Genomic DNA, 24,655 nt, shown 5'->3' with positions numbered 1-24,655 from the left:
ATTTGTTTGGAAGCCAGCAGCACAGCTAAAACAAGGCATCTGCCAACACATATGAAATGAATACAGAAACAAGGGCAAAGCGCAAATTCTCCTTAGAGAAAGTAAGAACGGTTTGCTCAAGTCCATTGTCAAGAATTAAATAGAACTGATCAACTAGCAGAACTCAAATACTGTACTTATTTCTAGGAAAAGGATGGGTCAAAGGGAGGCAAGACTCTTTATCCAGGTAACGCAGTCTAATGCCTAGTACATCAGCCAATTTCCACACATCAAGCGTCTCGTTCACCCTTAACACCTCTGCTGGCCGCTCACACATTAACTCACTCAGTGAGAAGCAATGAGGCTGTTGGTTTTCCCAGCCAGGCTAGGTGCTGGTTCAGCAGTCCGGCCTGCGCATCTCTTTTCTCTTGACCGGTGGCGTGTGAGTAATGCTACGGGGATTGCACGCGACAGGCTGTCAGAACAAGGAGTGGGCCAAGCGGAAAGCAGGGATCAGGCACCCGTCTCTACATTACCCACCCCCTCTGACAAAACGGTCGACAGGAAATACGGAGGTCCAGCTCTTCCTGTCAGAGCAAAAAGGTCTTTGCCTTTCATAGGGAACAGTCAGACTCGTTCTTTAACCATGCAATCACATGGGGCACATGGCAGACTTCAGAACCCCAGACTACTGCTCCTACTTGGCTGTCACGCCGTCCGTAGTTAGAGCAGGTCACGCTAGTTAATGGAGGAGGTTGTAATGGTTCCATTGAGTAGATCAAACCATTTCCCACCCTAACGTCAGTGACTGTCAACTAGGTTTGGACGATGTCAACCTCTGTCCTATCATGGGTATATTCTCATAAAACACTGTGATATACCATAGTATCACCCCCTATTGGCCAACCCCCTAAAAACATTTTGGGAATAAAAATGATAATATACAAAAACTGCTAAAACCAAAGTTGTGCTATACCGTGAAATTGCATGCAACAACTGGATGAATCATGACGAAAGATGTTGAAACTGCTCCTTTTATTCTCTATCCCCAACGCACTAGACAACCAGTTCTTATAGCCTTTAGCCGTACCCTCATCCTACTCCTCCTCTGTTCCTCTAGTGATGTAGAGGTTAACCTAGGCCCTGTAGCCCCCAGTTCCACTCCTATTCCCCAGGCACTATCATTTGTTGACTTCTGTAACCGTAAAAGCCTTGGTTTCATGAATGTTATCAGAAGCCTCCTCCCTAAGTTTGTTTTATTCACCGCTTTAGCACACTCTGCCAACCCTTATGTCCTAGCCATGTCTGAATCCTAGCTTAGGAAGGCCACCAAAAATCCTGAAATTTCCATCCCCAACTACAACATTTTCCACCAAGATAGAACTGACAAAGGGGGTGGAGTTGCGATCTACTGCAGAGACAGCCTGCAGAGTTCTGTCATGCTATCCAGGTCTGTGCCCAAACAGTTCGAGCTTCTACTTTTAAAATTCCACCTTTCCAGAAACAAGTCTCACCGTTGCTGCTTGCTATAGACCACCTTCTGCCCCCAGCTGTGCCCTGGATACCATATGTGAATTAATTGCCCCCCGTTTATCTTCAGAGTGTGTTCTGTTAGGGGACCAAAACTGGGATATGCTTAACACCCCGGCCATCATACAATCTAAGCTAGATGCCCACAATCTCACAAATCAAGGAACCTACCAGGTACAACCCTAAGTCCGTAAACACAGGCACCCACATAGATATCATCCTGACCAACCTGCCCTCTAAATACACCTCTGCTGTCTTCAACCAGGATCTCAGCGATCACTGCCTCATTGCCTGTGTCCATAACGGGTCCACGGTCAAACAACCACCCCTCATCACTGTCAAACGCTCCCTAAAACACTTCAGCGAGAAGGTCTTTCTAATCGACCTGGGTATCCTGAAAGGATATTGACCTCATTACGTCAGTAGAGGGTGCCTGGTTATTCTTTCAAAGTGCTTTCCTCACAATCTTAAATAAACATGCCCCATTCAAAAAAAATGTACAACTAAGAAAAGATACAGCCCTTGGTTCACTCCATACTTGACTGCCCTTGACCAGCACAAAAACATCCTGTGGCGTACTGTATTAGCATCAAATAGCCCCCGCGATATGCAACTTTTAAGGGAAGTTAGGAACCAATACACACAGGCAGTTAGGAAAGCAAAGGCAAGCTTTTCCAAACAGAAATTTGCATCCTGTAACACAAACTCCAAAATTTTCTGGGACACCATAAAGTCCATGGAAAATAAGAGCACCTCCTCCCAGCTGCCCACTGCACTGAGGCTAGGAAACACTGTCACCACCGATAAATGTACGATAATTTCAATAAGCATTTTTCTACGGCTGGCCATGCTTTCCACCTGGCTACCCCTACCCCGGGCAACAGCTCTGCACCCCCACAGCAACTTGCCCAAGCCCCTCCATTACTCCTTCACCCAAATCCAGATAGCTGATGTTCTGAAAAAGCTGCAAAATCTGGACCCCTACAAATCAGCCGGGCTAGACAACCTGGACCCTCTCTTTCTAAAATTATCTGCCGAAATTTTTGCAACCCCTAGTACTAGTCTGCTCAACCTCTCATATCATCGGAGATCCCTAAAGATTGGAAAGCTGTTGCGGTCATCCCCCTCTTAACCTGTTATGGCTAGGGGGCAGTATTTTCACGGACGGATAAAAAACGTACCCGATTTAATCTGATTAGTACTCCTGCCCAGAAACTAGAATATGCATATAATTATTAGCTTTGGATAGAAAACACTCCAAAGTTTCTAAAACTGTTTGAATGGTGTCTGTGAGTATAACAGAACTCATTTGGCAGGCCAAAACCTGAGAAGATTCTGTACAGGAAGTACCCTGTCTGACCATTTCTTGGCCTTGTTGATTATCTCTATCTATTACAGGGGATCTCTGCTCTTACGTGACACTTTCTACGGCTCACATGGACTCTCAGAAGGCGGCAAAATGCTGAATCGTGGCTTTGCAGGCTCTGGCTGAAACAAAGTAGCGCGTTTTGGTAGTGGCTGGTTACAGTACTGTGAGACTCAGGCTCGTGCCTGCGTCGACCGAAAGCTTTGTTTTCTTTCCTCTGTTTAGCTAAACGGAGATTCCCGGTCGGAATATTATCGCTTTTTTACGAGAAAAATGGCATAAAAATGGATTTTAAACAGCGGTTGACATGCGTCGAAGTAGGGTAATGGAATATTTAGAAATCATTTGTCACGAATTGCGCCATGCTCGCGACCCTGATTTACCATTTCGGATAGTGTCTTGGAACGCACGAACAAAACGCCGCAATTTGGATATAACGATGGATTATTTTGGACCAAACCAACATTTGTTATTGAAGTAGCAGTCCTGGGAGTGCATTCTGATGAAGACAACAAAGGTAATGAAACTTTTGTAATAGTAAATCGGAGTTTGATCAGGGCTAAACTTGGTCGGTGTCTAAATGGCTAGCCGTGATGGCTGGGCTATCTACTGAAAATATTGCAAAATGTGCTTTCACCGAAAAGCTATTTTAAAATCGGACATATCGAGTGCATAGAGGAGTTCTGTATCTATAATTCTTAAAATAATTATGTTTTTTGTGAACGTTTATCGTGAGTAATTTAGTAAATTCACCGGATGTTTGCGGGGGGTATGCTAGTTCTGAACGTCACATGCTAATGTAAAAAAGCTGGGTTTTGATATAAATATGAACTTGATTGAACAAAACATGCATGCATTGTATAACATAATGTCCTAGGGTTGTCATCTGATGAAGATCATCAAAGGTTAGTGCTGCATTTAGCTGTGGTTTTGTTTTTTGTGACATTATATGCTAGCTTGAAAAATGGGTGTCTGATTATTTCTGGCTGGGTACTCTGCTGACATAATCGAATGTTTTGCTTTCGTTATAAAGCCTTTTTGAAATCGGACAGTGTGGTTAGATTAACGAGAGTCTTGTCTTTAAAATGCTGTAAAATAGTCATATGTTTGAAAAATTGAAGTTTTCTGATTTTAGAGGAATTTGTATTTCGCGCCACGCCCATCATTGGATATTGGAGCAGGTGTTCCGCTAGCGGAACGTCTAGATGTAAGAGGTTAAAAAGGGGGAGACACTCCAGACCCAAACTGTTACAGAACGATACCTATCCTACCTATCTAAAGTCTTCAAAAGCCAAGTTAACAAACAGATCACCAAACATTTCGAATCCCACCATACCTTCTCCGCTATGCAATCTGGTTTCCGAGCTGGTCATGGGTGCACCTCAGTCGCGCTCAAGGTCCTAAACGATATCATAACCGCCATCAATAAAAGACATTACTGTGCAGCTGTATTCATCGACCTGGCCAAGGCTTTTGACTCTGTCAATCACCGCATTCTTATCAGAAGACTCAACAGTTTTGGTTTCTCAAATGACTGCCTCGCCGGGTTCACCAGCTACTTCTCAGATAGAGTTCAGTGTGTCAAATCGGAGGGCCTGTTGTCCGGACCTCTGGCAGTCTATGGGGGTGCCACAGGGTTCAATTCTCTGGCCGACTTTTCTCTCTGTATATATCAATGATGTCGCTCTTGCTGCTGGTGATTCTCTGATCCACCTCCATGCAGATGACATTCTGTATACCTCTGGCCCTTCTTTGGACACTGTGTTAACAAACATCCAGACTAGCTTCAATGCCATACAACACTCCTTCCGTGGCCTCCAACTGCTCTTAAATACAAGTAAAACTAAATGCATGCTCTTCAACTGATCGCTGCCTGCACCTGCCCAGCATCACTACTCTGGACGTTCTGACTTAGAATATGTGGACAACTACCTAGGTGTCTGGTAAACTCTCCTTCCAGACTCACATTAAGCATCTCCAATCCAAAATGAAATCGGCTTCCTATTTCACAACAAAGCATCCGTCACTCATGCTGCCAAACATACCCTCGTAAAACTGACTGTTCTACCGATCCTTGACTTCAGCGATGTCATTAACAAAATAGCCTCCAACACTCTACTCAGCAAATTGAATGCAGTCTATCACAGTGCCATCCATTTTGTCCCCAAAGCCCCATATACTACCCACCACTTCGACTTGTATGCTCTTGTTTGCTGGCCCTCTCTTCATACTCGTCGCCAAACCCACTGGCTCCAGGTCATCTAAGTCTTTGCTAGGTAAAGCGCCGCCTTAGCTCACTGGTCACCATAGCAGCACCAACCAGTAGCACGCGCTCCAGCAGGTATATTTCACTGGTCATCCCCAAAGCCAACTCCTGCTTTGGCTGCATTTCCTTCCAGTTCTCTTCTGCCAACAACTGGAACGAATTGCAAAAATCACTGAAGCTGGAGTCTTATACAGTTCAAGTCGGAAGTTTACATACACTTAGGTTGGAGTCATTAAAACTCGTTTTTTCAACCACTCCACAAATTTCTTGTTAACACCAGTTTTGGCAATTTGGTTAGGACATCTACTTTGTGCATGACACAAGTAATCTTTCCAACAATTGTTTACAGACAGATTATTTCACTGTATCACAATTCCAGTGGGTCAGAAGTTTACATACACCAAGTTGACTGCCTTTTATACAGCTTGGAATATTCAAGAAAATGATGTCATGGCTTTAGAAGCTTCTGATGAGCTAATTGACATCATTTGAGTCAATTGGAGGTGTACCTGTGGATGTATTTCAAGGCCTACCTTCAAACTCAGTGCCTCTTTGCTTGACATCATGGGAAAATCAAAAGAAATCAGTCAAGACCTCAGAAAAAAAAAATTGTAGGCCTCCACAAGTCTGGTTCATCCTTGGGAGCAATTTCCAAACTTCTGAAGGTACCACGGTCATCTGTACAAACAATAGTACGCAAGAATAAACCCCATGGGACCACGCAGCCGTCATACCGCTCAGGAAGGATACACATTCTGTCTACTAGAGATGAACGTACTTTGGTGCAAAAAGGGCAAATCAATCCCAGAACAACAGCAAAGGACCTGGTGAAGATGCTGGAGGAAACAGGCACAAAAGTATCTATATCGACATAACCTGAAAGGCCGCTCAGCAAGGAAGAAGCCACTGCTCCAAAACCACCATAAAAAAGCCAGACTACGGTTTGCAACTGCACATGGGGACAAAGATTGTACTTTTTGGAGAAATGTCCTCTGGTCTAATGAAACAAAAATAGAACTGTTTGGCCATAATGACCATCGTTATATTTGGAGGAAGAAGAAGGATGCTTGCAAGCCGCAGAACACCACCCCAACAGTGAAGCACGGGGGTGGCAGCATCATGTTGTGGGGGTGCTTTGCTACAGGAGGGACTGGTGCACTTCACAAAATAGATGGCAACATGAGGAAGGAAAATTATGTGGATATGTTGAAGCAACATCAGTCAGGCGTTCAAGCTTGGTCGCAAATCGGTCTTCCAAATGGACAATGACCCCATGCATACTTCCAAAATTGTGGCAAAATGGCTTAAGGACAACAAAGTCAAGGTATTGGAGTGGCCATCACAAAGCCCTGGCCTCAACCCTATAGAAAATGTGTGGGCATAACTGAAAAAGCGTGTGCGAGCAAGGAGGCCTACAAACCTGACTCAGTTACACCAGCTCTGTCAGGAGAAATGGGCCAAAATTCACCCAACTTATTGTGGGAAGCTTGTGGAAGGCTACCTGAAACGTTTGACCCAAGTTAAACAATGTAAAGACAATACACTCAATTAGTATTTGGTAGCATGTAAACTTCTGACCCACTGGGAATGTGATGAAAGAAATAAAAGCTGAAATAAAATCACTCTCTCTACTATTATTCTGACATTTCACATTCTTAAAATAAAGTGGTGATCCTAACTGACCAAAGACAGGTTATATTTACTACGATTAAATGTCAGGAATTGTGAAAAACTGAGTTTAAATGTATTTGGCTAAGGTGTATGTAAACTTCAACTGTATATAGATTTTTCTATTGTGTTATTCACTGTATGTTTGTTTATCCCATGTGTAACTCTGTTGTGTTGTTTGTCGCACTGCTTTGCTTTATCTTGGCCAGGTCGCAGTTGTAAATGAGAACTTGTTCTCAACTGGCCTACCTGGTTAAATAAAAGTGAAAAAAAAAAAAAAAAAATGTTGTTGAAAGCCTGGGCAGAACCTAAGTGCTGGCAAATATTTTCTAAAACAATTTTCTAGTGGAGATCCAGCATGTAACAGGTATACGTGTGCCTCGCTCACATTGAGAAAATTGACAGTCAACTGACGAGGAACAGGCCTTACTGTAATGAGTTAGGTTATAAAATCATGGGCTGGATAGAAGCGAAGTCTACCATCTTCAGAAATGTAGAATAATTGCTTTGCCTCATCCTCCTCTCTTAATAGGCTATTGTTTATCATCTCTAATAAAGCTGTGATTGAGACCAGCCTATAGGACTCCTACTTCCATTCTTGTTCTTTTTGAAAGTGGCAACTTCAGGACAATAGTGCCTTCTTAGGCTATTAGAATATTTGGGAAATAGGCTTCTGTTTATAAAACTTTAAATTTGTCTTAAAGCTTTTATAATAGGCCTAGGGGATAGGTTATTGGCCATTTGGTTTTCAACCTCACATGGATGGATTTTCCTGCCCCTCACGTATTATTTCTTTCTTAATAAGCTTAAACTTGTCATTCGATTTTTCTATATTGATATGGTTTCTTCTCTCATTATTAGTCCCCTGGCCCTATTACATTTTTAGGCTATTCAAACATCTTCTTTAAATTGAACTCTGTTCAATGCATTCATTGTTTGATCGGGAGAAAAAAAGCATGCATGCATAAATTGATGAAAGCATAGCCTAGCCCAAAGTAATATTGCCTAGGTTTTTGAAAACAGCTAAACAGGATATAGTTAAGGAGTGCCCATTATAAAAACAAATAGATTTAGGCTATAAGGCCCATGCAACCAACAGAGCAAGAGAAAGACCGAGATTATATTTTCTGACTGGACCTTTTGCACTGCTTTGGTGGAATTCTCCACTCTGTCTAGCCTACATTCCTCTCTTGCATTCTGTAGACCTATAGAACTGAGTCTAATTATTGAAATAGGAAATATATCCATCAAATAGGAATAGGCAGATTACTTTGAATGCTTTTTAAAATGTTATATACATTTCACCTTTATTTAACCAGGTAGGCTAGTTGAGAACAAGTTCTCATTTGCAACTGCAACCTGGCAAAGATAAAGCAAAGCAGTTCGACACATACAACACAAACATACAATCAATAATAGAGCAGAAAAATCTATATACAGCATGTGCAAATGAGGTAGGATTCAGAATGTCCCTTGTGGGCTGCCCTACTCCCTTCTTTACTGCATGTTGCCAATCATCGTTGATAGATGATACCATTGTAATATCGCCAAACCCTACTGTCAACATTACTCGATTCTGTTCCGTCTCCACATACCTAGGGTAGAGATACCAACATGCTTGGAAGTGGTGCCAGCACAAGCTGCCCATCCATTCTGTAAAGGCATGGTAGGACTCCAGGAAGCTTTGATTGACACATGCGTGCTGACCATGTTTGTGTGAGCTCCCAGAATTAGGACAAGAAAAGACTAACAGTCCACTAGCTCAACCCAGGCAGAATACAGAACAGCCTCTGTACTAAAGCTACTGGGCAGGTTTTCAAGCCAGAGACCAAGACAGCAATTACATATTTCTAATGAGGGCCAATGAAAAGGGGGGTGGGCACTGGCAGGCAATCTGTATAGACGGCGTCTGCACCCCAATTATTTACCGAAGTGTGCACTCGTACACGCTCTCGCATTGGTATAAACAAAAATGCTTACACCAATTTTAAATACATAGTGGAGAGTGTGCTAGTGGTGGAGAATTGGGAACAGGAAGCAGCCACTCCCTCCTATCCCCAGTATCTTCCCCATCCTGATTTAGTGTGAGTGGTAAGGGGGTGCAGCCTGTCCCTTACCTCCGCCAGCAGTGGACAGTAGCTGGGAGGGGGGCAGGAGGCCCAGGTAGTTGAGGACAATGTACTTAGTCTCATAGTGGAAACCCTCAGGCACAGAGGTGGAGCACAAGGCAGCCATTGCAGAGATGCAGCAGGGTCAGACTCTCAGGCACATGCAGTCAAATGTGTAAAAAGCTCAAACTTCTGAAAGTAGAAAGAAAAGCACACTGGTTATTGCAGTCAAAGTATCTAGTAAGAGCATATATGGGTGTACGGTCAGAAACAAAGTAGGACATCTACAAATAAAGCATTGTGCACATTTCGTCCTGTCATAAGGCACAAAAACACATGGTCAAAACTACTTTTTGGATTGCATGTATGGGGATGACACCAGCAACAGAGACAAAGTTTGAGGCACCAACAACTCATCTGTTCATTAACAGCACAGCCTGCCCACTATCTCATCATCCCATTCATATCACGGTGCGACTGCAATGATGCACTGCAACTACAAACTCGAGCCAATTGTTTGCATGAATGATAGCTACATTTCCAGTAGACAGTGTATCCAAACACAAAGCCCCTTTCACAACACACATTGGGCATGAACCATCAAGTTGTTACAGTAATAAGTCAATATTTGAGTACTGTTCGATACCCGCGATAATCGTTAGCTAATTCAGCTAGCTATAGCTAGTGTACTACTCACTACACAGTGTTAGCCTACACTGAGTGTACTAACCTAAAAAAGCAGGGTCCGTTAAAGATCAATATGGCACTACAATTGAAGAGAAAGTTCATTATCGAAAAGACACACCATCTTAGACTATGACACACGACTTACTCGTTTCCAGAGGCAAATGCAGTCCTGACAAAGGCACGTGTTGAGCAACAAAACTTGAAACACTTTCCACACACCAGTACCAGCAGGAGCAAAACAGTTACGGATGTCACCAGGGTATGTCGAGTTTTTTTTTATCTCGGTCCTTTCCAACAAAAACTTGCCCCGCACGTCTCTAATGTAGGAGCTGGGTAGCCATCATGAGGATAACATGCGACTCAGTTTGGGGAGAAGTCAAAGTGCGTATTCATTTATTTAAATTAGCTGATTCATTTATTAATTCCATAAACAAAATCATGGTATATAACAAAATGCTCATATGCGTGTTGTATTTATAATATGTAAAAAAAATTAAAGTGTCATATCATGTATTTTGATTATCCACCCTGTTATCATCAAATTATCATCAAATGAAATAATTAAATTATCATCAAATTATTTCTCAATTAAATTAGCTACTGTATATGGTCAAGTGTGTTTTGATGTTCTAGCGCCTGAGCAAAATAAAGTTCAATTAAATTGTGCACATTTCTTAATAGGAAAAAAAACTCCAATACGGTAGATATGAATATTGTACTTTACTGAAATAAAAATGAAAACATTTAATAAAATGATTCCACGCAGACCAAAAAGAGAGTTGTAACTAGGGTTGCCAGGTCAACCCATTTTTGGGACCAATCAAAACAGACAACAAGGCCTGAAAACTAGTCCAACATTTCTTTTCGCAGCAAGAGAGGAGTTGCCACATTTATCCAATAGGTGTCTTCATAATGACAATGGAAAAACAACTGGTAAAATTGCTTTACCTTTTTCTCTGCATTTCTCTCTTTGTTATTGGTTCATCATATCAAATGATTTAATCTGAACTATAGAAAGGATTGATAGTGAATGATGAAGACATGTTTTTTTTTCTTCCAGAAATCAAATCATAATCAAAGTTCTTGACACAAACCTACTACCATACCATGTTCAAATGCACGTAAATCTTTTGCCTTGCCCATTCACCTTCTGAATGACACAATCCATGTTTCAATTGTGTCATGGTTTAAAAATCATTATTTAATTAACCTGTCTCCACCCCTTCACCTACACTGATTGAAGTGGATTTAACAAGTGACATCAATAAGGGATCATAGCTTTCAACTGTATTCACCTGGTCAGTCTATGTCATGGATGTTTTGCATACTCAATGTAAATTTATATGATGGTGTGTATAGACATTATGGACAGTATATCAATAGAAAAGGTGTGTACAGCAGTATTAAATATAGGATGAGCCTTGACCAGAATACAGTAAATACCTATGAAGTGGGTAAAACATGTAAACATTATTAAAGTGACCAGTCTTCAATGACTATGTACAGTGCATTCGGAAAGTATTCAGACACCTTGACTTTTTCCCCATTTTGTTACATTTCAGCCTTATTCTAAAATGTATTAAATCGTTTTTTTCCATCACAATGCCCCATAATGACAAAGCAAAAACGGGTTTTTATAAATTTTTGAAAATCTATAAAAGATAAAAAACTGATATCACATTTACATAATTATTCAGAAGCAATACTCAGTACTTTGTTGAAGCACCTTTGGCAGCGATTACAGCCTAGAGTCTTCTTGGATATGACGCTACAAGCTTGGCACACCTGTATTTGGGGAGTTTGTCCCAATCTTCTCTGCAGATCCTCTCAAGCTCTGTCAGGCTGGATGGGGAGCGTCGCTGCACAGCTATTGTCAGGTCTATTCAGAGATGTTCGATCCGGGCTCTGGGTGGGCCACTCAAGGACTTTCAGAGACTTGTCCCGAAGCCACTCCTACGTTGTCTTGGCTGTGTGCTTAGGGTCGTTGTCCTGTTGGAAGGTGAACCTTCGCCCCAGTCTGAGGTTCTGAGTGCTATGGAGCAGGTTTTCATCAAGGATCTCTCTGTACTTTACTCCGTTCATCTTTCCCTCGATCCTGACCAGTCTCTCAGTCCCTGCCGCTGAAAAACATCCCCACAGCATGATGCTGCCACCACCACGCAATACTGTAGTTATGGTGCCAGGTTTCTTCCAGACGTGACACTTGGCAGTGTACAGTCTTGGTTTCATCAGACCAGAGAATCTTGTTTCTCAAGGTCTGAGAGTCTTTAGGTGCCTTTTGGCAAACTACAAGCAGGATTTCATGTGCCTTTTACTGAGGAGTGGTTTCCGTCTGGCCACTCTACCATAAAGGCCTGATTGGTGGAGTGCTGCAGAGATGGTTGTCCTTCTGGAAGTTTCTCCCATCTCCACAGAGGAACCCTAGAGCTCTGTCAGAGTAACTATCGGGTTCTTGGTCACCTCCCTGATCAAGGCCCTTCTCTGACCAAGGCCCTTCTTGCTCAGTTTGTCCGGGCGGCCAGCTCTAGGAAGAGTCGTGGTGGTTCCAAACGTCTTCCATTTAAGAATGAAAGAGGTCACTGTGTAATTGGGAACATTCAATGCTGCAGAAATGCTGTGGTACCTTTCCCCAGATCTGTGCCTTGACACAATCCTGTCTCGGAGCTCTACGGACAATTCCTTCGACCTCATGGCTTGGTTTTGCTCTGACATGCACTGTCAACTGTGGGACCTTTTAATATAGACAAGTGTGTACCTTTCCAAATCATATCCAATCAATTGAATTTACCACAGGTGGACTCCAATCAAGTCGTAGAAACATCTCCATGATGATCAATGGAAACAGGATGTATCTGAGCTCAATTTCGAGTCTCATAGCAAAGGGTCTTAATACTTATGTAAATAAGGTATTTCTATTTGTTACTTTTAATACATTTGCAAAAATTGCTTTTGCTTTGTCATTATGGGGTTTGTGTGTAGATTGATGAGGATTTTTTTTAATTCAATACATTTTAGAATAAGGCTGTAATGTAACAAAACGTGGAAAATGTCAAGGGGTCTGAATACTTTCCGAATGCACTGTATCTGCATGTGTAGCATGTGACAACAGCAGGATCATATCAAGGATAGCATCCCAAAAGGCTTTCAAGGCTCTCTGTATCTGAGGACATAAAACATCACAAGAAACAGGCTTCATTGCACTCATATTAGACAGCACTGAATATTATGTTGCTATCATCTCTGTCCTCAGTTTCTCTTTCTATGGACTAGAACTACACAAAAGTACCTGCCCTATCCAGAATAGCCTACTCTCTCCCTTCTTAGAGAGCTGGAGCTGCTATCCTTTCACCCTCTTCCATGGCTGTTAGCTAGCTACCTACAAATGCATTTAGCGTTGTGTTTTTAATTTACAATGATAAATACATCAAGATAGCTAGCAAATAGATATTTTATTAACTTAGCTATCAATACAGTATGTAAAGTTGGCTAGCTAGCTACGTTAGCAGCTCATTTGAGTTAGCCTGCACTGTAGCTAGCTAGCTAATGATACATTTTGAAAATGTAAAAAAACCAATGTATTTACTTACTTGAATAGGTTCCCTCAGCCATGTGGATGATTGGAGACAGAGCAACAAAGTTTGTTTGTCACCAAAGCGGTTTAGAGCATATTACTATTTACCTGTAAATACATTCATTAAACAGAGAATGGAATAAACTATTTACCCATTTAATAACCAGACCTTCATACAAACGTGCAATGCTGTATTCTTGACGCACAATCGAACGTGCTGCTATATGCTGCCAGCACACCCACAAACGAGCCACTTTGGGCTGCCGGAGTGGCACAAGGCAATTAACGGCGTACTGATGTACACAAGCCTGAAGGACTGTTCAATTATGAGTGTGCTATCTTACGAGTGTGAATATACTTTAAAGTTTGCATGTTTCTGCCTAGAGGTGCTTTACATGCCAGGCTTACGTCCTGTGTTTTTATACATATTCTGGTCCTGGTGCTGATTCATTGTGTGTACTCTCTAGGCCATAGTCCTAGCCGGTGGGTGGATTGGGGGATACTGGTGACTCTTATTGAAATTTATTGGTCTTGTAATAAACACTGGCACTTTTGTTAACTCTGTCAGTTATTTGTGTTTAACTTGTACAGTTCACATATACTTCAGAGGGGCAGGTAGCCTAAATACATGCACGCACGCACACACAGGCAAAGAGTGTTAGCTTGCAGGCAGACACTGGAATACATTTCAGAGTGACAGTGAGGGCTTTACATAGGTGATTTGTTGCGTGTTTTTGTGAGACTCGAAAAAATGCCTGGAATGTAAAATAACGTCATTAACCGGTTCCCATGCATTTAAAATAATGGTTCTATTCCGGAATAGTATGGATCACTTTCGTTCCTGTTTCTGTTCTGTTCCCTGAACTGGTTCTAACTCCTGGTTTAAATTGCACTTTGGGATGGTGCTGAAAAAAGTTAGTCTTGAACATAGCAGACTCAATTCCGCGATGGAGTTGAGCGGCGACTGGAGCTCTGTTATGTGTAAATGTGGGCTATTCTTTGGGTGCTGAAATCAGACGTTTTTGATGACTTATGTGATGTCAGAGCTCCAGTTGCCCACACTAGTTGCCGCTCAACTCCATCGTACATTGTGGAGTTGAGTTTAATCACCGATCTCAAGCCCTGTACATAGCAAGCTAGCTAGCTAACATTGGCCAGAAAGTTGAAGTCAAGAGAGAGGGAGTGGCACAGAGGTGAAGACAGAGAGGAACCGATTTGCTCCATTAGTCAATTTATAATAGTAGTGATTGATTTAATAGTAGAATACAACTCCCTTAATGTACTGAACTCATGATGGATCTCCTCTTTCCTTTCCATCTTGCTCCAGAGGGATGGATGACTGATTTTTATACTCCAGTTGAAAATGTGATTATTTTAGAGCAATATGACTTGTATTAACACAATTTCACAATGTTTTCTGAAAGAAACATATGTCTTAACCATTTACTATCGATCACTTATATAGTTCAGGTTAAATAATTTGGTGTGATGAACCAATAACAAAGGGAGTAATGCAGAGAACAAGGTAAAGCCAATTCAGCAGTTGTATTTAGATTGTTATTATGGAGACACCTATTGGATAAACGTGGCAACTCCTCTTTCTGCGAAAAAAAAAATTTGGGCTTGTTTTCAGGCCGTGTGAGCGGGTTTTCAGTGGTCATTGGATTAGAATGTTTCGCTGTACCTGGCAACCCTGTCAATGGCGCTGCCGCTCCTCTATCTCTGAGACAACATGTTACGGAAAGTAAGATAATATGCGCGGCACTTCAATAACGGACCCTCGTGAATGCGCAGTTTACTGTCATCCAGTCAGCTGAACTACCATGCCAGTTTTGTTGCTTGTCATCAGCCCCAAGTTTGTCGTGCATGAGCAACTGAAATAACTTGTCAAACCAGCTAACTGAGTATTATTAGCTAGTTGTTAGCTAGCTACATTGATTAGTAACGTTAAGCAAAAACAACAAAAGAGTAACAAGCCATTGCGCTCAAACGGGTAATGTTGTTAGCTAGCTAGCTGTTGCAAAATTTTGTTCAAACTCTAACTAGTTAACACACTAGTCTTATAAAGTGGAAAGGGTCCTCTATTTGCTCTTAGCGAACTATACTAATACGTCTGCTCTGTGTGTGAGAGATATAACGTTAGTGCAGAGGAGGCTGGTGGGAGGAGATATAGGAGGACAGGCTCAAAAATGTTAAGTGCCATGACATATCTAAAGTTAACTAGCTGGTTTGACATTGTCGGTGAGAGCTGACAAGTGTATAACTAACGCAGAAGAAGCTGGTTTTAGGGGCTATAGGAGGACATACTCGTTGTAATGGCTGGAATGAAATACATGGAATGGAGTCAAACATGTAGTTTCCACGTTTGATGTGTTTGATTCCATTCCAGCCATTTCAATAAACCCGTCCTCATATAGCTCTTCCCACCAGCCTCCTCTGCGTTAGTTATACACTTGTCAGCTCTCACCAACAATGTCAAACCGCCTAGCTAGTTAACAGTACAATTAGTGCAACCAATGCATGTCATAGTTATTAGAGTGATAATGAAAAAAATGAAACATCTCAGTGATAAAGAGGATCATTTTAATAGGTTCTTGTATATCATGGTATGAGTTATGACGTAGGCTAAACATTCTTTATTCATCCAGTTTCTCCTTGACAGATCAAGCATTTGATGGCCTTCATTGAACAGGAAGCCAATGAGGAAGCAGAAGAAATTGATGCAAAGGTAATACACTGCCTCCCTATCTTGCTGGCAAGTTTGGTAAAGGTACTGTACAGAGTATTACAAATAAATAAAGAGTCGCACACTCTAAATACAAACTCCCAATAATTTAGTGGTAAACCCCCAACGTTTCGGCATCACTGTACCTTCTTCAGGGTAATGCCATGACTGCTTGAACCAGGTTATGTAGACAAACAGTGCAACCAGTGAGAATAATGAGGGGTGTTTCTTAGTTATTAGATTGGTGATAAAGACAAATTAAACTGTTAAAAGGCAGTTTACAGCATGTTGAATATATTAGGCTATTGTTATCATATTGCAACAATTAAATATTGTACATAGTATTAGCATCAACATACATTATTTCATTGCATACACACATTTCATTGTTTTTATGTAATCTTTGTTACATGTAATATTTTGGTTCAACCGCACAATAAGCATCATCAACAAAGGGAACATCTTGGCTGCACGCTGATAACCTGTAGAAAAAATATGTTCATTTAGCAGAATTGTTCATAAAAACGGCCTGATGTCAGTCAATGTTCAGACCACTAGGGGTCAGTGTTTTTAGGTAGGTGATCAATTACTGGGACAACACCGGCACTGTTCAGAGGTGCTAAATGCTGTCGGGCAGGCAAACGTCTGACAATCCTACGGGTGTGTTTGAGCTTTAAGGGTGATGGTAAGAACGTCCCAATGATCCCTGGTCGCACTCACCATAGGAAATACTCTTCTTTATGATGTGATCATCTCTGAAGACGAATCCCAATTCAAAGGGATAGTGCGACATTTTGGCAATGTCTACTTCTACTTACCCAGAGTCAGATGAACCCATTGATAACATGAAAAACGGTTCGTTACTAGAATGTGTTACTTTCGGTACTTCTGTCAAATGTCTCACAGCGTCAACTGATTGAGAGAGGATCAAGTCTGTCTATCACTGCAGCCGATGTCCCCATATAGCGCGAGCGCACCTTGCCTGCTCCATTTACTCTAGCTTTGTCCTAATGAACCACTGCATTCATTGGGAGTCTGGGCTGCATCTTCATCGTTTATGCTGCACTGAAGTTAACACACTTCAATAATGCAACAAGGCATGTAGAATTGTTTAAACTGTTAATTACTGTTCACAAAACGATGTCTATTACAGGCTAGAACACTTTACTCTGCAGGAAGATAAGGTAGCCAGTTGTGTAAAGTAGTTAAGTAGTTTTTTGAAGTATTTTTACTTAAGTTTTTTTTTTTTTACGTATCTGCACTTTATTTTACTAGTTTTATTTCACTACATTCCTAAAGAAAATATTGTACTTTTTACTCCATACATTTTCCCTGACAACCAAAAGTACTCATTACATTTTGAATGCTTAGCAGGACAGGAAAATGTTCAAATTCATGCACTTATCAAGATGACACTTGGTCATCCCTACTGCCTCTGGGCTGGAGGACTCACTAAACACAAGTGCATCTTTTGTAAATAATGTCTAAGTGTTGGAGTGTGCCCATGGCTATCTGTACATTTTAAAAACAAGAAAATGGTGCCAGCTTTGCTTAATATAAGGATTTCTAATTATTTGTACTTTTACTTTTGATACTTAAGTATATTTTAGCAATTACATTTATTTTTGATACTTAAGTATATTTAAAACCAAATACTTTTAGACTTTTACTCAAATAGTATTTTACTGGCTGACTTTCACTTTTACTTGAGTAACTTTCTATTAAGGTATCTATACTTTTACTCAAGTATGACAATTGAGTACTTTTCCCACCACTGCCGGAAGCCTACAAAGCTGAAAGTTAACTTTCTTTGCTAGCTTACAGCTGAAGCTAACATCAATTCACTACCCTAGTACTTTGTTTGTGATAATATAACAAACCATAACTCAAATATATTTCTGATTTCAAGGCTGGTTGTTACCAGAAACGTTATTCATTCACTTTGTCTCCCCCGCCTCACACCTCCAGTCAAGATCATATTTGCTTGAGCCTCGACATCATGGATCTTAGAGACTTGAATAAACTATTTTTCTTCTTCTATGCAAATGTTGTTGAACAGTATAATAAAATAAGTCCCAAATGGAAGGGAAAGATAGTTTTTTAAATCTGTAGCCTAATGAAATCAGCCAAAACAAGCTCAATAACTGCACGCTCACACTCCTATTCACTATGCTTTCACTTGTATTGTGAATAGGCCAAGGCTACATCTTGATTTACCCAGTTTGTCAATAGTTTTACCATTCAAATAAATGATTACCGTTATGTAGTTTGGTAAAAAAAAAACAGAGCCAAACTGATTGTATGGTTGTAATTGATTAATTAATGCATATATTCAAAAATCCAACATTTAAAATGTAATGATATTTAACTCAAAAGATCTGTCTGGATCAGGTCATTTGTAAAGTGACTATGCATAGATAATAAACAGTGAGTAGCAGCAGTGGAAAAACAAAGGGGGAGGGGGGGGGTGCAGCAATGTAAATAGTCCAGGTGGCCATTTGATTAGTTGTTCAGCAGTCTTATGGCTTGGGGGTAGAAGCTGTTAAGGAACCTTTTGGTCCTAGACTTGGCGCTCCAGTACCGCTTGCCGTGCGGTAGCAGAGAGAACAGTCTATGACTTAGGTGACTGGAGTCTCTGACACCGCCTAGTATATAGGTCCTGGATGTCTGGAAGCTTGGCCCCAGTGATGTAATGGGCCATACACACTACCCTCTGTAGCGCCTTATGGTCAGATGCCGAGCAGTTGCCATACCAGGCGGGGATGCAATCGGTCAGGATGCTCTCGATGGTGCAGCTGTAGAACTTTTTGAGGATCTGGGGACCCATGCCAAACCTTTTCAATCCCCTGAGGGGGAAGAGGTGTTGTCGTGCCCTCTTCACAACTGTCTTGGTGTGTTTGGAGCATGATAGTTTGGTGATGTGGACACAAAGGAACTTGAAACTCTCGACCCGCTCCACTTCAGTCCCATCGATGTTAATGGGGGCGTGTTCGGCCCTCCTTTTCATATAGTCTACAATCAGCTCCTTTGTCTTGAGAGGTTGTTGTCCTGGCACCACACTGCCAGGTCTCTGACCACCTCCCTATAGGCTCTCATCGTTGTCGGTGATCAGACCTACCACTGTTGTGTCGTCTGGAAACATAATGATGGTGTTGGAGTCGTGCTTGGCCACACAGTCGTGGGTGAACAGGGAGTACAGAAGGGGACTAAGCACGCACCCCTGAGGGGCCCCAGTGTTGAGGATCAGGGTGGTAGATGTGTTGTTGCCTACCCTTACCACCTGGGGGTGGCCCGTCAGGAAGTCCAGGATCCAGTTGCAGAGGGAGGGGTTCCTTTTGTCCAAGTGGGAAAGGGCAGTGTGGGGTGCGATTGAGATTGCGTCATCTGTGGATCTGTTGGGGCGGTCTGTGAATTGGAGTGGGTCTAGGTTTTCTGGCATGATGGTGTTGATGTGAGCCATGACCAGCCATTCAAAGCACTTTATGGCTACCAACGTGAGTGCTATGGGTGTTAATAATTTAGGAAGGTTACCTTTGCTTTCTTGGGCACAGGCACTCTGGTGGTCTGTTTGAAACATGTAGGTATTACAGACTCCAGCATACCACCCTGCTTTCCACTGCTGGCTTGCTTTTGAAGCTAAGCAGGGTTGGTCCTGGTTGGTCCTTGGATGGGAGACCAGATGCTGCTGGAAGTGGTGTTGGAGGGCCAGTAGGAGGCACCCTTTCCTCTGGTCTAAAATGAATCCCAATACCCCAGGGCAGTGATTGGGTGTTGTCTTTCGGATGGGATGTTACCCCCCTACCTCTGAGGAAGCACAGTTCCCGCTCAGCCCAGTCAAAACTGTTCGCTGCTCTGGCACCCCAATGGTGGAACAAGCTCCCTCACGACGCCAGGACAGCGGAGTCAATCACCACCTTCCGGAGACACCTGAAACCCCACCTCTTTAAGGAATACCTAGGATAGGATAAAGTAATCCTTCTAACCCCCCCCCCTTAAAAGATTTAGATGCACTATTGTAAAGTGGTTGTTCCACTGGATATCATAAGGTGAATGCACCATTTTGTAAGTCGCTCTGGATAAGAGCGTCTGCTAAATGACTTAAATGTAATGTAATGTAATGTTAAATGGGTGTCCTGACTCTCTGTGGTCACTAAAAATCCAATGGCACTTATTGTTAGAGTAGGGGTGTTAACCCTGATGTCCTGGCTAAATTCCCACTCTGGCCCTCATACCATCATGGTCACCTAATCATCCCCAGTTTATAATTGGCACATTCACCCCTCTCCTCTGTAACTATTCCCCTGGCTGTTGCTGTAAATCAACTTACCTTGTAAAATAAGTTAAAAAAATGTTTTTAAACTTGGCCAGGGAGAGGTTGAAAATGTCAGTGAAGACACTTGCCAGTTGGTCCGTGCATGCTTTGAGTACACGTCCTGGTAATCCATCTGGCCCCCCGGCTTTGTGAATGTCGACCTGTTTAAAGGTCTTGCTCACTTCGGCTACAGAGAGCGTGATCACACAGTCGTCCGGAACAGCTGGTGCTCTCATGCATGATCCAGTGTTGCTTGCCACGAGGCGAGCATTAAAAGCATTTAGCTCGTCTGGTAGGCTCGTGTCACTGGGCAGCTCGTGGCTGGGTTTCCATTTGTAGTCCGTAATAGTTTTCAAGCCCTGCCACATCCGATGAGCATCAGAGCCGGAGTAGTACGATTCAATCTTAGTCCTGTATTGACGCTTTGCCTGTTTGATGGTTCGTCTGAGGGCATAGCAGGATTTCTTATAAGCGTGCGGATTAGTGTCCCGCTCCTTGAAAGTGGCAGCTCTAGCCTTTAGCTCGATGTGGATGTTGCCTGTAATCCATGGCTTCTGGTTGGGATATGTACGTACGGTCACTGTGGGGACAAAGTCGTCGATGCACATATTGATGAAGCCGGTGATGTGGTATACTCCTCAATGCCATTGGATGAATCCCGGAAGATATTCCAGTCTGTACTAGCAAAACAGTCCTGTAATGTAGCATCCACGTCATCTGACCACTTCCGTATTGAGCAAGTCACTGGTAGTTCCTGCTTTAATTTTTGCTTGTAAGCAGGAATCAGTAGGATAGAATTATGGTCAGATTTGCCAAATGGAGGGTGAGGGAGAGTTTTGTATTCATCTCTGTGTGTGGAGTAAAGGTGGTCTAGAGGTTTTTTGGTTGCACATGTGACATGCTGGTAAAAATGAGGGAAAACAGATTTAAGTTTGCCTGCTTTAAAGTCCCCGGCCACTAGGAGCACAGCTTCTAGGTGAGCATTTCCTTGTTTGCTTATGGCCTTATACAGCTCGTTGAGTGCGGTCTTAGTGTCAGCATCGGTTTGTGTTGGTAAATAGACGGCTACGAATTATATAGATGAGAACTCTCTTGGTAGATAGTGTGGTCTACATCTTATCATGCCATATTTTACCTCAGGCGAGCAATACCTCGAGACTTCTTTATATTAGACATCGCGCATCAGGAGTTATTGACAAATAGACACACACCCCCGCCCCTCGTCTTACCAGATGTAGCTGCTCTGTCCTGCTTAATCACGGAGAAGCCAGCCAGCTCTATATTATCTGTGTCGTCGTTCAGCCAAGTCTCGGTGAAACATAAGATATTACAGTTTATAATGTCCCGTTGGTAGGATAGTCTTGATCGTAGATCGTCCAGTTGGTTTTCCAATGATTGTTGTCATGCCCTGTTTCACCTGTTGCCCTGTTTCACCATGATCTGTTTCACCTGTTCCTGTGATTGTCTCCACCCCCTCCAGGCGTCGTTTATTTTCCCCAGTGTATTTATCCCTGTGTTTCCTGTCTCTCTGTGCCAGTTCGTCTTGTATGTTTAGTCAAGTCAACCAGTGTGTTTTTCCCGTACTCCTTTTCTATTCTCTTTTATAGTCCTCCCGGTTTTGACCCCTGCCTGACTCTGGACTACTTTCCTGCCTGCCTGATCATCCTGCCTGCCCTGACCTTGATTCTGCCTGCCCTTCGGTACCTATTGGACTCTGATCTGGTTTTGAACTTTTTGCCTGTCCACGACCATTCTCTTGCTTACCCCTTTGGATTAATAAACATTGTAAGACTCCAACCATCTGCCTCCTGTCTGCATCTGGGTCTCGCCTTGTGCCGTGATAGATTGCAAGTTGGCCAATAATACCAAGGGTAGTGGGGGTTTAGCTACTCGTTGCGAATTCTTACAAGACACTCCGCCCTCCTGCATTTTTTTCTCTGTCTTTTCTTCACGCTAATGACAGGGATTTGGGCCTTGTCTTGACAAAGCAGTATATCCTTCACGTCGGACTCATTAAAGAAAAATGATTTGTCCAGTTCGAGGTGAGTAATTGCTGTTCTGATGTCCAGAAGCTATTTTCGGTCATAAGAGACGGCAGCAGCAACATTATGTACAAAATGAGTTACAAACAATGTGAAAAAACTAATTAAATAGCACAGTTGGTTGGGAGCCGGTAAAATGGCGGCCCTCCCTTACGGTGCCATTATTATGTTATTGGATTGTGTATTTGTGCCATTCAGAGAGTGAATGGGCAAGACAAAAGATTTAAGTGCCTTTGAACGGGATATGGTGGTAGGTGCCAGGCACACCGGTTTAAGTTCATGAAGAACTGCAACGATGCTGGGTTTTTAACTCATCAAGAATGGTCCACCACCCAAAAGACATCCAGCCAACTTGACACAACTATGGGAAGCATTGGAGTTATATTGTTAGGGATACTTTGTCGAGAGTCACCTCTATTTTTTGGCTTCTGTTCACTTTTTCATGATTGATTGCAGCTTGTTTTAGCTCTGGAGGCATTGAGATTGTGGCCTTCACCGTGTGCTGCTACTTTAAGAGTGCAATAGCAGTAAGGAAGGAGGAAATAAAGACGTCTCTTTCAGCTCTCTGGGAGAGAGCTCTTGGTTGGCGCAACAGTTTGATTGCGTGTGCTATGCTGCAGAAGTCCTTGTTTATTTTCAGCGTGTTTAGTTTATAAAGTGTTTAACTCAATCATCGTGTGACCGCTCTAGGTTGTGGTTGTTATCGTTTTGGACCTTACCGGATATGGATCGCATGGATTAGTAGCAACATTGTTGCAGAGCTTTGAAATACAAGCCAACAAAACATCAGACGGTACAACTGGAAGCCTGAAGTCAACAGCTAAGATCTCGCTTTCTCTTCCCTCTATCATTCCAGTACTTTACACTGCAACAGACTTTCTATTTTCAAATGCACTTCCCATTGATGTTCCTTAGCGCTGGGCTATTATTGCCCTGCTAGAACTATTTGGGTTGACATTCTAGTTAAAAGGGAGGTTGCTGTGCAGGTATGTATTGTTATTTTAACTGTATTGAGGTGGGGTGTACTAATGACATGTTGCCGAGAAGATTGTGGACATTTTTAAGGCCTTTGTTTTGTCTATGAACACCCCCCACATTCATACCCTCTGCACTCCTCCACTAGAAGGTAATACAGATTATTTACCTATCATGCAGATTAGGGGTTAGAAATCACAGTACAAATACCCCAAGCACTAACCCGAGTATGTCTCGGGTACAACTCCAGCTGGATGGGGTCGATTTGAAATTAAGTGATCAAGCTGATCTTAACTACCTCAATATGCTTTTGTGAGATCTGTTGATGACTACTCTGTGTCGTGAGCAGTACCGGGAGAGATGAGGTATTCACTGGGTCCTCTCTGTTTCCTTTCTGACAGATGATGCCTGAGGTTAGAGTGGCTCTTTTCGGTGCTAACCTGAACTGTATATTTTGAAAATTAAAAAATACAAATTTATGTCATTCTCAACTTTTGGCCACGACTGTACACTGCAATAAAATATATGAATGCAACAATTCCAAAGATTTACTTAGTTACAGTTCATATAAGAAAATCAGTCAATTGAAATAAATTCATTAGGCACCAATTTATGGATTTCACATGACTGGACATGGGTGTACACACTGGGGAGCCAGGCCCAGGCAATCATAATTCGTTTTTCCCCATAAAATGGCTTTAATACAGACTCATACTCCTCAGCCCCCCCCCCCCCCCCCAGATGATTCCGCAGGTGAATAAGCCAGATGTGGAGGTCCTGGGCTGACGTGGTTACAGGTGGTCTGCAGTTGTGAGGCCGGTTGGACGTACTGCCAAATTCTCTAAGACTACGTTGGATGCAGCTTACGGTAGAAAAATGAACAATAAATTCTCTGGCAACAGCTCTGGTGGATATTCCTCCAGTCAGCATGCTAATTGCACGTTCCCGAACAACTTTAGACATCTGTGGCATTATGTTGTGTGACAACTGCACATTTTAAAGTGGCCTTTTATTGTCCCCAGCACAAGGTGCACCTGTGTAATCATGTTTTATCAGCTTCTTGACATGCCACAACTGTCCGGTGGAAGGATTATCTTGGCAAATGAAAAATTCTCACTAACAGGGATATAAACACATTTGTGCACAGAATTTGAGAGAAATAAAAACATGGTGCGAATGGAAAATTTGTGGGATTTTTTTTTATTTCACCTCATGAAACTTGGGACCAACACTTTACATGTTGCGTTTTATATTTTTGTTTAGTGTAGATTGTCCCTTTACCTTCCCTTGCGGAACAATCAAGGTATTTTGTTTGTTTACCGTAAGGTGTCCAAACTTCTAAAAGGGTGGCTGCTGCTGTATTCCTTTTGATGGTTGTTTGTGTGTGTGTGTATTTAGTGTTGAATGGGAATATCCATTCTCTAAT

General features: G+C 42.3%; 1 protein-coding gene and 1 long non-coding RNA gene across 4 annotated transcripts in view; one reads left to right on the top strand and one right to left on the bottom strand.

Annotated features, from left to right (window-relative positions):
* LOC106573187 (bcl-2-like protein 13) overlaps window positions 1-9,905 on the bottom strand; it is a 39,343-nt gene extending 29,438 nt beyond the window's left edge. Inside the window, exons 1-2 of the mRNA XM_014147959.3 lie at window positions 9,750-9,905; window positions 8,927-9,109 (exon numbers count right to left, since the gene is read on the bottom strand). Of these exons, the coding sequence (XP_014003434.1) occupies window positions 8,927-9,044 (118 nt within the window). The 5' untranslated portion in view covers window positions 9,045-9,109; window positions 9,750-9,905. The remainder of the gene's footprint in view (window positions 1-8,926; window positions 9,110-9,749) is intronic.
* On the top strand, window positions 9,850-24,423 carry LOC106573188 (uncharacterized). 3 transcript variants are annotated; one of them, XR_001321281.3, is made up of 3 exons: window positions 9,850-9,985; window positions 15,838-15,903; window positions 21,820-24,423. It is a non-coding gene; the product is annotated as an uncharacterized LOC106573188 (long non-coding RNA). The 3 variants fall into 3 exon arrangements; XR_014380853.1 differs by having other exon boundaries at window positions 9,854-9,985; window positions 15,824-15,903; XR_014380854.1 differs by lacking the exon at window positions 9,850-9,985 and adding an exon at window positions 14,848-14,919.
* The last annotated feature ends 232 nt before the right edge of the window (window positions 24,424-24,655 follow it).

Source organism: Salmo salar, chromosome 16 (assembly GCF_965601325.2).
Source record: "Salmo salar chromosome 16, fSalSal1, whole genome shotgun sequence".
NCBI lineage: Eukaryota > Metazoa > Chordata > Actinopteri > Salmoniformes > Salmonidae > Salmo > Salmo salar.
The sequence above is the reverse complement of the archived record's forward strand: the minus strand, read 5'-3'. Positions and strand labels throughout refer to the sequence as shown.